Raw genomic sequence first — 12,602 nt, 5'->3', positions numbered from 1 at the left:
CTTTCATGTTAAAGCTACTGGGCTCTGCTTATAGTGTGTGTGAGGCGAAACTGACGACGACAACAATGATGATGATCATGATGAAGAAGAAGAAGAAGAAGAAGAAGACGCTTAGGGGCTGATACGTTGATCGATCGCCCGTGCATGTGTTGTCTACCGTTTCTTCTGATGTAATCTTTCGAGCGACTGTGCGCTTCTTACCAGGCCTGCTGAGGATATGGTCAAATTCTGGTCACTGATACTACCTGATTAGGAGATCTGGCGTTCTTGTCATGTATACAACCGTTAAAGTTAATTAATCCATCTTATTGTATTCGCGCCTGGCCACATTGTGTGGTGATTTGCGGTAATTCAGTCCCTGATGGACACACATGAATATGATGCTATGATACAGCAATCCGCAAACTCGAACAATATCGGAGCGAATTGGAAGGTTTCGAGCGAGCCGTTGTAATGGCAAAATGCTGAGAGTACTTGCTGCTGAAGCGGGACAGTGAAATTCAAGGGCTCGTGAGTGCTGTCCGGGTATGATATGAAGGGCACAGTAAGTGTAAAGGAAAAAGGGTAGGAATCTAAGCGAACCATCCTGGTGGACTAAAGATATACATGAAGGCAAATTAAACATGTGAGGATAAAGACGTTCGAGTCCTTGCACTGAGGCTTCCCAAACACCTCAGGGCACCATGACATGATGCGACGCGCCAGCCAGGAGTTAAGACAAGTGGAATCAAACAATCAGGGCAGCATGGGGCAGGGGAGACTCAAAACGAGACCTGGCCGAGATTTCCAGGCACAGGTGATTACAAGAAACGGGCATTAATAATGGAAGGTGGGCGCAGGCATGATGAATTCGAGATCGGGCATTATTCGTGAGAGGAAGACTGTGATGTCTCGCTGGGACTGGGAATCTGAGCTGGTGTCGTTTCTTCCAGTTCAGGCTTCGAAGTAGGCAAATAGTCGTTGTGTGCGCTGAGCTTGGCCAGCTTGGCAGAGCGAGGCTCATCATAATTGCTAGCGGGAGAGTCCTTGGCCCTAACGGAGAGGTTGCCTAATTTGAGGTCAACCTGTTCCCGAAGAACCTCGTAGATGAACTGCATCTGCATCTCGTTGTAGACCATCATCATGCGCTGTTGGCGCATCTGGTTCACGGTCTCGAAAATGGGGTCCACGGTGGGGTCGTCGACCTGCAGCAGCTGGCCCGATTCGAGTTCTTGGAGGAGGTGATCGAGGGCAATGAAGGTGCCGGTGCGGCCCACACCTGCGCTGCAATGCACGATGCGCGGGTTGTCGGGGCCTGCCTTCGCGGCAGACGACTGAATCAGTTCCAAAAGAGCCGCACGGTCGCTGCCTTCCGGCTTCGAGTAATCTGCCCAGCCAGCAAAGAGGTAATGCCAAACGATCTTGGACTCGGAACCCATGGTCAGCTCCAGCTTACGAACTTCCGAGCGTGACTTTTTGTCAAAGGTCGATTCTAAAAGCGTCACTTGGCCGGCGTTTGGAGGAGTCTCATCCGGACTGCCCTCGGTCGCCACAAAAGGATCCGACTCATTGTCCGAGAGAATCATCGTGGCCTGCTCCAGGTCTAGCGGGAAATATTGCGAACACTTTTCACGGCCTCCTTCGAAGGTTTGAGTCAACATGACAATCACTGCTTCGTCCTTACTCTCCTGGAGTACCATATGCCAGAAATGCGCCAAATGACCAAGTTTGGGACCCTATATGACAAAAGGTAGGCGAGGGTCAGTTCAGCCTTCATATCGAGTAAGGACCCCTCGATGAACGAGGGCAGCGGGCATATCTGTTCAACCGCGTGAAACATACCTGAGTCGCAATGTACGTCCGGGCCTCCTGCGTCACGGAGTCTTTCAGAACAATGGGCGAGGCGTTTATGAAGTCACATTCACCCTCGGGCACTTGCAGGTGAACACGGCTGTTGGCAAAGGCCTGCACGTTGACGTATCGATTGCGGGCTTTGACCTGCGGATCGCCTTCGAGGGCAAAAGGATGGGCGGGATCGTTGGAAAGCATTCCATCGGCCAGTCGCTGTCGTTGAATCCATTCGAGGTCGTCAAACTTTTCGTGAATGTCTAGAAAAGATCATGCCAACGGGTCAGCCCATGCTCGTTTCTTAAATGAATGATCGCAGTATGAATGACCGAGGACTCCGAATCTGCGAAGCCGGCTTTCGGTGCCTCTGAGGATATTTTTCCCGTGTTCTTTCTTTCCATGGAAAGAAGATTTATCCCTTGGTATCTGTCATTTTCGGGACTCTTGCCCCTCTGCTGACGCCCTGCACCTGGCTGTGTCACTTACCCGAAACTGATTGACACAAGAATGGAGGGACATTGTCTGTATTTCCAGTCTCTAGCCGGCAATTTCCCAGGTCCGCCGGCACGTCTCCGCCATCGCTTTCGTTGGGCAGACCGCGCTTTGTCGCCTGGACGTTGGTATTGATCTTGATCGAGGGATGCGCCATCTTGGCGGCAGCGATGCGTTGTAGAGCGCGGACCTTGCCGATGACGCCGCGGGCTTTTCTGGAGACGACTCGGCTTCGCGACCGCTTCTTGAGGCTAGATGGCGCTGTGGAGGAGTCGGGAGAGGGGGATCGCGAGACTTCAGGGTCGGTGGTGACCTCGAGACGGTCGAGACCGTATGCGGCGGCTGAGACCTGCGATATCTGCAACGAGGACAGATCGGGACAGCTGTAGAAGCTGCCCCGGGAAGGTGTGTCCCAGGCCAGGATTCTGTCGTCCGGTGATCTAAGACCCTCTCGTTTGTTCGGGGGTTTTGAGTTTCCTCTTCCGACGCTCTTATTCTTACGTGGGGAATTATGAATGATGGCAGGATCGCACGCGCGCGCACTTCCCGAGCCCGAGCCCGGCAGGAGGGGTCTTAGTCGTCGGAGGTGGGCGTCAAGAGGATGGAGGGGCTGAAGGCGTCATTCGCACTGGACCAGGAGAGGGTCACCAAGTATGTTCAAAGCCAATCGTGTGACTTTCGTCCACAACCGGCGTACGTTTGCGATAGGCCCGCTCTCGATCGGAACGCGATGTGAAGAGTAATTGTCTCTCTTCGCCGATGATGATGAGCAGTCGGAGCGAAATTCAGTGAGAATATGCGGGGTGAAAGGAAAGGATAGAAAGAACAAGAAGAAGCAGTCGCGATGGTCAAAAGTCCCCAGGGCAGAAAGGGTAAATCAACGTAAAGTACTATATGGATTAAAGCGCAATGAGGAAAATCGGAATAAAACCGAACGGGGACTCAGTAAGCGGTTAATGAAAGAATAGAACGGAATGGATGCCTCTTGGCGGGCAACGCGGCGTCGAGTTGATGGTTGTATGTAGCAGATTAGGGAGGAAAACTAAGACCGGGATCAGAATTGATTTGTAGGCCCAAGAGACCGCAGATGAACTGGCCTCGGAAATGAGCTGCAACAAAAGAAATGAAGTCGCCGCATCATCAGGGGCGGGCGTCCGTCAGAAGAAGAAAACGGTTGCAAATTTGGCCCGACCAGTGCATGCCTCGTATCTACTACCCAACCTACATCATTAGATATTCAATAACTTAGCAGCTACCTATACAGGTACATTTATGATGAGTCACAACACGCAAGTCTTTCAGCGACGGAGACAAGCGCGACGATGATCCTGGCCAAATTGAAAATGACAGCGAAATTTTGGGAGTAGACTGGTGTTTGAACGAGGCCACCTGTAGGTTGTCAAGGTCGGAGGTTATAATGGCAGGTCAGACCAAGGTCACTTGCCTACGACCTCAGGTACAGCAGGTGAGTGGCTTAGTAGTGTGTTTGAGCAAGTCCAGTGTAATATACTCTGGTGCCCTTTAGTGGACTTTAAGCTACTTTATGACGATACTACCTGCTGTAATAGCGCTATTGTATATGTTAGGAGTGGTAGAGTGTTGCAAACTCAGCCACATGTGATCCGCTCATTGTGGCTCTGTCACCTGATGCCACTGTCCATCTTCTCCCATCGCATGGCACCCCCTCCTCCTGCCACCCGAAGAGCACCAAGATCTAAAGGAGTCTCTGATATATAAAGACACAAATCAATAAGCTCAATATAATCAAGAAGGATAGTATTGTGTCTAGGATCACTGCTAGCTATCACACTTCACCGAGAGCAATGTTCCCTTTATTGACTGAATGCCGGGTCTACAGGCCCGCTTCATAGCGGGGGTCAATTGGCCAGCGCCCTGCAGCCCGCCTCGTTGCCACTCCCACTCAAAACAAGTTCCCCTCAAAACGTTCAGACTTCAGCTGCTTGTGGTGACCCACATCCACAACACAACTGACAAGTCGGAGCGGCGAGTCGGTCCTGGGTCCTGCAGTGCTGAGTCCAGTGGTCTACTAGTCCAGCGCTGTCACTCGAATGGGAGGTTCTCGGGGTACAACAGTACTACTACTCTGAGTCTCTGACCAGTGACTACCGAGTACCGACTAGTACTACTTTGGAGTAAGCCAGTGCCACAATCGTTGATCTAAACAGACAAAAGGGCTGACAAGAAAGTAGAGAGACGGACGACCATGATTAAGACGGCTATCTTCAAGTGGCGCAGGAGTGGGATCGATGACAGTTCTTGTCTCCCACCGGACCAAAATCGATATCTCCAGGCCTCTCAGCATTCGCGTCATTGTCCTGGTGCGCTTAACCGGAAGTTTCCTGATTAAGTACCAGCCCTCAAACAGGGCACCCATCCTCTTATGAGAGACGTACTTGGCAGTCAACCTAAGCTAGTCTTTTGGCAACTACAATCTTGCCTTCGGCCAAGAGTGCACGCCTCAGAGTCGAGGCGAAATATTGTTGCACCTCCACTAGGAATCCCTTGTTGCTGATTCCCTTTCTCTCTTTTGGTCTCCTGCCTTGTTGGCCTTCTCTCTCGCCACTTTCTCTGATAGAGGATTGTGTCTGGCCAAGTCCGGAACAATCTGATTACTGTCGACATTTGTTGTCGCACAGTCCCGCCAGTCTTCCGGGTGTTCCTGAATCACCGGAGCTTGTGTGCGCTGCGATGTGCCACAGCAGATGTTGATCGCCGTCCCTCTCGCGCGCGATAATTCTTGATTCCCCTGAAAGCGTATGTAGCATCGTGTCGGGGTGAACGGCCACGCTTCCATATACAACAAGCTTGCGAAATGGTCTCGTCGGCGCATATTCTCGACCGGACACCCCTCCACAGCACACCCTCAATCGCGTCGCGACCGTCGCACTCCTCGCGCCGCAACCATCGATCCGGGCGCTCACATCATGGCGGCTCGGCGCAACCGTCTGCGAACGACTTTCCCATTTTCACCTACACTGGGGACACCGAGATCGTGATTCGTGCTGGCGCGCAAGAACGCCGTTATCTTCTCCACCGCTTGATCCTGACCCAATGCTCAGGGTTCTTCGAGGCTAGCACCAGCGAGGACTGGACTGGGAAAACCGCAACGGTGCAGAATCCCCCTAAATCGGACAGCTCGTCATCACGTTTAAGTGAGGGCTCCTTGTCGAATGGTTCGACCCTGGTTCAAGTGGAGCAGATGAAGCTTTCAGCACGCGGGCAAGATAGCCGAAGATGGAGATTTGAGCTGGACTGGGAAAACCGTGGTGAACATGAGGAACCCATTTTGGTACAAAAGGTAAGATGGCGCTATCCCAGTGTATTCTGGTTCCTCGAGACGAGACGAGGACGGAGTAAGCTGATGCAAGTTCATTTTATTAGCGACCATCCTACGCGCCCATGTTTGGGAGCGACCACAGCGTCTTCTCCCCGGCATCAGCGAAACCGTGCAACGTCCAAGCTGGGTACTTCCGGTCCATGGCAAATCTAGCTGGAATGCAGTCGGTAACGAACTTGCCACCATCGAACAGTGAGCGCGACGCTGTCCATTCTATAATTCGCGACTATGACAACTTGTTCCGCCTGTTCTATAACTATGCCCCTGTTCTCAACAGTGTCAACATTGCTTCAGCTTATACAGAGTGCAAGTCATTACTGGCACTTGCAGACATGTACGATGCACTTCCCGTGACGGGTCCACGAGTTGACCACCATCTGCTGGGTTTCGGCTCGCGCTTGTTCAAGCAAATTGCCAAATATCCGCCTAGCTATCTCAAGCTAGGATACTTGGCTCGAAGTCGGGTGATCTTCTCAGAAGCGCTTGTCCATGTCGTGGGACAATGGCCCGCCGCGCTACCGAATCTACGCAGCGACTCCTATGCGCCGCTACCCAACTTCGTCCTCGATTTGATAGAGGACAAGTACGAGGACCTCGAGGACCTAAAAGCCCGCATCGAGGGCAAACTCCTTCGCTTGTCTCTCACAACCTCTCGCGGTGAACGAGTTGGCCCTTCTAATGCGTATCTCGACTGGCTCGCCGTATCGCTCTTTCGCCAGTGGCTCATTGAGAATACCAACTCTCCACCTGCTCCAATCCTTAAAACGACATCACACCCTACCAGTGCAAATCGTCCACCGCCTGCTGTGGCCGGCTCTCAAACGACATCTACCAGACCCATTGCTCCACCAGATCCAGTGGCCCACGTGTATAGACTGATCGGATCCTCATCCACACAAGCATACCTCGCGCACGATGAAGTCAAACGATTTCTGAAGCTATCTCCTACTCCATCGTCTGACCCACTCTATACACGCGAAACTCTCAAGCGATTCGAGCGCAAATTGGACGAGTTGAAGCGTCTGGCTCGTGAAATCGTCAAGCCTCTAATACGCAATTTTCTTGAGTTGGAGCTGAAGACGGGCTCTGATCAAGCCCACAGTACGTCTGGCTCCTGCGAGGAAACTCCGACCGTTGGCTTGCCCTATCTCACATGTACGCGTGTCGAAGAAGCTGATCTGCCATGGGCATTATGATCGCGCCACTTTGTCCTGAGCCTTGGTGCTTACGCCAGGGTCCAGTCTGCATATTACAGCTATTGCACTCGAATACTATTTGCTGGGTGATAGAGACGATGAAATGCTGGTGCCCCGATCCCCTGTTTCGCCACTTTCACATTGCCAGAACCGTCGGACAGGTCTCGAATGTATTGCCCGTCTATCTTGTTTCAAAGTATACCCTGACCTTTGTTCTTTTTCTGCGTTCATCATGACGACATGATTTACGGCGTTTGGACCAATTATACGCATCGAATTAATGAAGTTTATGATTATGAGCTATTCTTTTATCTTGCATGGCCTCGAGTTGATGGTTAGATCTAACCCATATCAAGACCAAGTCGACGACCGAAGTGAGACAGATAGGTTATCTCTCGCTAGCCTCGTGCTGAGATCTGACTTATTCGGGAAATCGCACTTTCTACGTCAACAACATAGGTAGCATAGTCCTTTCTGTTTCCAATGTTGCCGTAGGACCGACCCTCCACATAGTTTCGGTGTGTGTCGCGTCCGCTCGGGACGCTCGACGGAGACGAGAGCGAGAGTGTTATATAATTACCATTGTTGTCTGTAGACAAGCTAAGATCTGTATATGCTTCCAATCAGGAAGAAAAAAAGTAGATGCACTATCGCAGAGGATATGGTCTCTCAACGGCAGACGGCAAGAACGAAACACAAAGGCACAGAATTGAACAAATCAAACGGACATGGCACTGGGCAACCCGAGCCAGAGACTCAAGAAAAACCCCTGCTTTCGAGTACATAAGACAGCAACAAAAAGCTTCCGTTAGAGAGGTTTTACTCTCTTCCAGATCCAAAATTTGCTGTGGGTATCCGCTCTGAATCGAGCAACGAAAAATGATAAGTACCATAGCCTCGTCTTTTTGTTTTTCATTGTCGCTCGGTCACGACGCCTTCGTATTCGCGAGACCTGATGTAGTCCAGTGTTCGTTCGAAGTGACGTTTCGGGCCCTCGAGGCTAGGATTCGGTTCGTCTTCGGTACTCTGGAGATTTGAGTGGATGAGTTCGATCAGGCCATTCAGGTATTTGGTTGTTACGGTCTCGTTTTGCTGGTCAAAGTAGTAGACGTAGCGGTTCAGGATTTCAACAAAGAGCTCCACAGAGACAGCCGTGTCCATACAAGCATCGGCCACTCGCAAAGCGCGCTGCAAGCATTCCAGCACTCGTTTACCATCGCGATAGAGCTAATAGAAGAGTTAGACATCAAAAGCCCAGAAAAGCCAATTATAAATAAGAAATTCGTCGAAACTTACATTTTTTGAATCTTCTTCGCCGCGCTGAGGGTTCTCGACAACCCACCAAAGATGACTGGCCAGATACACTGCTCGACATTGGTCAGGCTTCTTAAGCAGCTTGCTTCCATGTAGAGCAGCCTTTGTGATCAATGTGTCATAGTTCTCCTTTGAGAACCCTCGACTCCCATGTAGGGCACCTGCGATGATACAGACTGCTTGGAACTGCGCGCGCGAGTCGCTGATAGCATCCTCGTAGATTGTAAAAGCTTGAGCGAAGAATTCGTAGCTGACTTCCTCAAATCCTGTTTGATCCGCGACTTCACCGCACATGACGAACAGACGAAGTGCTAGATCCGCGGATCCGGGGTTGACCCGCTGGTAAAGACTATTGACACATTGGTGAAGGAATCGATAGAGAGCAGAAGATTGTGATTGCCAGTTGTCGTCATAGTGCTCGCGCGCTTTCAACTTTCGAGCTAAACGAATTGACGCCGTGACAAGAGCGGGTGTCGTGTATCGGATGCGCTCATTGCCATCCGCATAGGCCTTTCGCGTGGTTTGAAGAAGCTGTAAAAAATGATTAGCCTTCATTCTCCCCAAACACTAGACTGATACTAGGGCTGACCTTGAGCTGTGTATCATTATCAGGCGCTTGAATGAGATGCACCAATCGGGCGAGCCACCCTTGCTCCTCAATGGTATCATCGGTCTCACCGCCACGCCGCTGCGATGGTGCTCCAGGGTAACCACTTGACTGCTGGAGTCCTTCTTTGATCAAAACCCGAGCTGCCTGCAGCACACGATCGAGGTTCTCGGTGTTTTTGATCACAGTCCTGTTCTTCAACAAGCTTCGCACAATCTCACCTGCAATTGCACGGCGAGTTGGATAAGATTGTGACGCCAGCAGAGGTAGGTAATTGGGAAGTGCTAAAGCGGTAAAAATCGAGATATACGAGCGTAGGGGAGCACTGAGCAGATGGAGGATATGCTGTTGGGTAGTAGCCGAATGAAGATCGGCATGATCGGTATATTCCGCGGTCTTTCCAGCAGCGAAATTGAGAACCTGATCAACATAATGCAGCTCGTCCGGGTAGATGTTCAGAGCCAGATTCACCAGAGACACGAGAAGTGCCATGATGTCCTGAATGGGGAGTGCTCTCGTCTTGATCAAGTTCACCACTTGATCATAGAAGATGTCGTAGAGCTTCACTTCAGCGGGAACTACGGATTTTCCGCTATCTCCATTTGTAGCAGTACCTTGGTCTTCGCCCTCTTCTTTTGCGCTCTCGGAGGCTTCCCCGGGTTTCGCAGACTCTGCAACGCCATTCTCCTGGGCCTTGTCCGCGCCACTTTCTCCAGCCTCCGTTTGTTGCTTCTCCTTCTTCTCATTGTCGAGCTCCAGCTTCTTCAATAGTCGGACAACGGCTTCTTCTTCGTGTTCCCGTCGCACTTCGGGCTCTGTGGGAGAGTCGTTCTCTTTTGTCGCGTAGGTAGACAAACGATCCATCAGCCCGATCACAATCTTCTTCAAGTCAACGTGGGGATGGAGTCGAGCAATTGCCGAGAGCAAGTGGTCGAGAGTATGAAGATGGAATTCATCGGGGAAGACTTTCGTAATAACTATCGGCTGGTTAGTATCGAAATTGCTCAATGACCTCCGGGGAAAGGGGCTCATCTTGACCTTCTAGGAGATATTCTTGGGCCAAAACGTCGCGGCACTGAACCACTTGTTCCAAAAGGGCCTGCAAGATCCCAGACTTGTATGCTTCCAGATCGACCAACTGACTCAGACGTACGACGTTGCTGCCGACGAGAAGCTCCAGCTCGCGTCTTTCTTGTATCCGGCGATCTCGTTCCCGGGATGGACCTTGGTGTTGCAGTCGGACCCAGAGCTTATTCATCTCGACGAAGTTGGTCAGAACGAAATTGATTGAATCCTGGAGGTTGCCTTCGGGGCCGTCACCGGTTCCCGAGGGAAGGTAGTCGCGTGCTTGACCGGAGAGGTAGTATCGAAGAAAGAGGCCCCGAATCGGGTGCTGAATGCCTCGGCTCATCTCCATCATATCTTTCATAATCTCCTTGACCGGCGCATCTTCGACTGACATGTAGACGGTGCCGACCGTAATCATGAGATACAGACGGGGCACGATATTCCCGGCATATTGAACCAGCTCGTACAAATCCGCAAGGTGATTGACGGGGTGGTTCTCCTTGAGGTACACGGACAGGTGTCGCAATGCGTCGAAAACGGCCATGTACAATTCGTAATACTGTTTGGGACCCAGACTCGGGGTACGCAGTTCAGAAACAAGAGTAGATCTGTGGACATTGAAGGTCAGCGTCGACAGCGATCAGCACGTGGGTCTCCATATCGTGAATGTTCAAGACCGCTGCTGCCTTGAAGCTTCCCGAGCCCGGAGCTAGCTGCTTACCCGCATTTGAGCGCATCCATAAGTTTCCCGGGTGTTTCTAAGCATTTGCGCATCATGGCCGACTGTTGTCGGACAACTCCCAATGCCTCTTCGAGGAGGCGGCTTTGGTCCTCGGCGACCGGCGGTGGGCTCGCCATGGTGGACGGAGTGAGGGGGAGCCGGAGGTGAGAGAGCAAGCGGTTCGGCGGGCACTGCAGGAGCAATTCCAGCAGTGGTGTGCGCTTTCACGAGGCCCAATTCCGAGTCGCGAAGATGAGAACCTCAAACAGGAATCTTGACGCTAGCCAGTTTCGTGATCCGTAAGGAGGTTGGGGAAACGTGAGGTTGATGTGGTTCCGATGTTGCGAAGCCCGTCCGGAGACAAGAGAGGCGCAGCTCATTGGGTCTGCACGAGGCGCCAAAACGTCACTGCCATTGGCCTGAGGCCTCCCGCCTATCCGCGCAAGAACATCCAAGTCAACGAAGACCTTCAGCCAGCAATCAACAACAACAAAGAGTGCAAGACTCCATTCTATTGTATATTACCTGGATACCTCATCTCTTGGCCAGCACTTTGCTGGAACGTCATGCTGCTATGATATAAACGATTATTTCTGCATTAATTGAAGCTGTTTACCAATGATGTCCAGTTGTCCAGTGTACACATGCTCAAAACTAACTGTTGTCTTCGGTTATTAGGTATTCTGGATAGGTAATTATGTGGGCTGGGCCAAGCTATGCTGTTGTTCATGGATGAAGCTAGTTGTGTGCAAGGATTCACTCCATGTGCTTTGATTGATCGGGCTGGAGTTGAATCTGATCAATGTGCCTCATGCTGTCCAAGCTCTACGAACACTCTGGTTCATGGGCGCCTGTTTGTATGAACATCGACACTGAGAGAGCTTCCTAGCCGCAGAACTGGAGCCTCCGTCAATTTGACTATGACTTCACATCTGTCTCGCTTGAACTCTTCTCTTAGACTTCTGCGAGCGTATTTGATTTCACTTGGGTCAAGTGTCAAGGCTTGGAAGAAGTACCGGATCGAGTGCCGCCCTCAGAACCCGAGTAGACCGGACGCGGAATGTCGGGATGTTCAGATATACGAGCTTTTGGGTCCCAGAGGTATCAGGAAGCGAGGGTTCAGCAACTTTTATCCTGAGTGGAACTAGCTCCATTGGATACATGGGTAGACTTTGGATATAATTAGACCACCATGTCTACGGGACCAATTTGCTGTGCTCAACAAGCCTGCCGGGCATTCGTTCAGCTGGGAGACGACCTCGATATTCCACGGTTCATCAGCTTCCGACGACAGATTTCACGCGAACGGGCATTGAGATTAAAATGCCCCTTTAATGTGCTGAAAACTCTGTCACACAGAGGTTTCCCTGCTGCTTAGTTTGGTGGAATACCCCGTAAGATGTACCGAGAGCAGCGCTGAACAGGTGTTTGCCCGATATGTCCCTCAACTGGACGTTCCCGACTGGATGCGTATAACTACCTATGAAGGATCATGGGTAAGACATGCTTGAAGCAGTGGACTAAGGTTGTCCTCAGTTCTCACATATATATCCCACGTGGAAAGATTGTTGAGAGTCGTCCATGACTCCCCGCACGCTAGTTCTCAGCTCGCATCTCGACGTGACCCTAAGTCTAAAGCGGCAAAGAGTGTCATCATGCTCCGCCCCCGGCATCAGATGTCCAGCATAAGCTTCAATCCTAGTGCAACTATGAAGCCGGCCTCTACGAATGCAAATTCCACGCATCGTCAGCACCACGTGCAATGTCAGCATGCTGAGCTCAGACGGAGGCATTCTAAAGTAGAACTGAAATTGTGGAAATGGGATGAGGCTTTTCGATCCCTGTCAATCTGAGGATCATGTAGTATCTGGGATAGGGTCCCCCAGATCAAGCAACTAAAGATCACGGGACAAACATTATGTACACGGAGTATAACGTGAGAGGCCGAGGAATAACCAGAGACGACAATGAAACCCAAAAAAATGATGACACAAGCAATGTACTCGATGGGAAGAGCCG

The 12,602-nt window shown here is 51.2% G+C and overlaps 3 protein-coding genes across 3 annotated transcripts; 1 reads left to right on the top strand and 2 right to left on the bottom strand.

Moving 5' to 3' along the window:
- Positions 1-863: 863 nt before the first annotated feature.
- ptpB (tyrosine protein phosphatase PTP1) lies at positions 864-2,476 on the bottom strand (the record flags this gene model as incomplete). Its single annotated transcript, XM_056931550.1, has 3 exons — positions 864-1,715; positions 1,822-2,087; positions 2,314-2,476. 3 exons carry the CDS (start codon positions 2,474-2,476, stop codon positions 864-866), a joined length of 1,281 nt encoding a protein of 426 aa, XP_056793581.1.
- A 2,676-nt stretch (positions 2,477-5,152) lies between these two features.
- Positions 5,153-6,873, top strand: N7539_001946 (uncharacterized protein; the record flags this gene model as incomplete). The annotated part of the gene is made up of 2 exons (XM_056931549.1): positions 5,153-5,638; positions 5,722-6,873. The coding sequence occupies 2 exons, from the start codon at positions 5,153-5,155 to the stop codon at positions 6,871-6,873; spliced, it is 1,638 nt and encodes a 545-aa protein (XP_056793580.1).
- A 912-nt stretch (positions 6,874-7,785) lies between these two features.
- Positions 7,786-10,720, bottom strand: N7539_001945 (vacuolar protein sorting-associated protein 35; the record flags this gene model as incomplete). Its single annotated transcript, XM_056931548.1, has 5 exons — positions 7,786-8,100; positions 8,170-8,718; positions 8,777-9,771; positions 9,833-10,470; positions 10,584-10,720. The coding sequence occupies 5 exons, from the start codon at positions 10,718-10,720 to the stop codon at positions 7,786-7,788; spliced, it is 2,634 nt and encodes an 877-aa protein (XP_056793579.1).
- Between the last annotated feature and the right edge of the window lie 1,882 nt (positions 10,721-12,602).

This window comes from Penicillium diatomitis (genome assembly GCF_028827545.1).
Source record: "Penicillium diatomitis strain IBT 30728 chromosome Unknown utg000002l_segment0_segment0, whole genome shotgun sequence".
NCBI classification, from domain to species: Eukaryota; Fungi; Ascomycota; class Eurotiomycetes; order Eurotiales; family Aspergillaceae; genus Penicillium; species Penicillium diatomitis.
The sequence above is the reverse complement of the archived record's forward strand: the minus strand, read 5'-3'. Positions and strand labels throughout refer to the sequence as shown.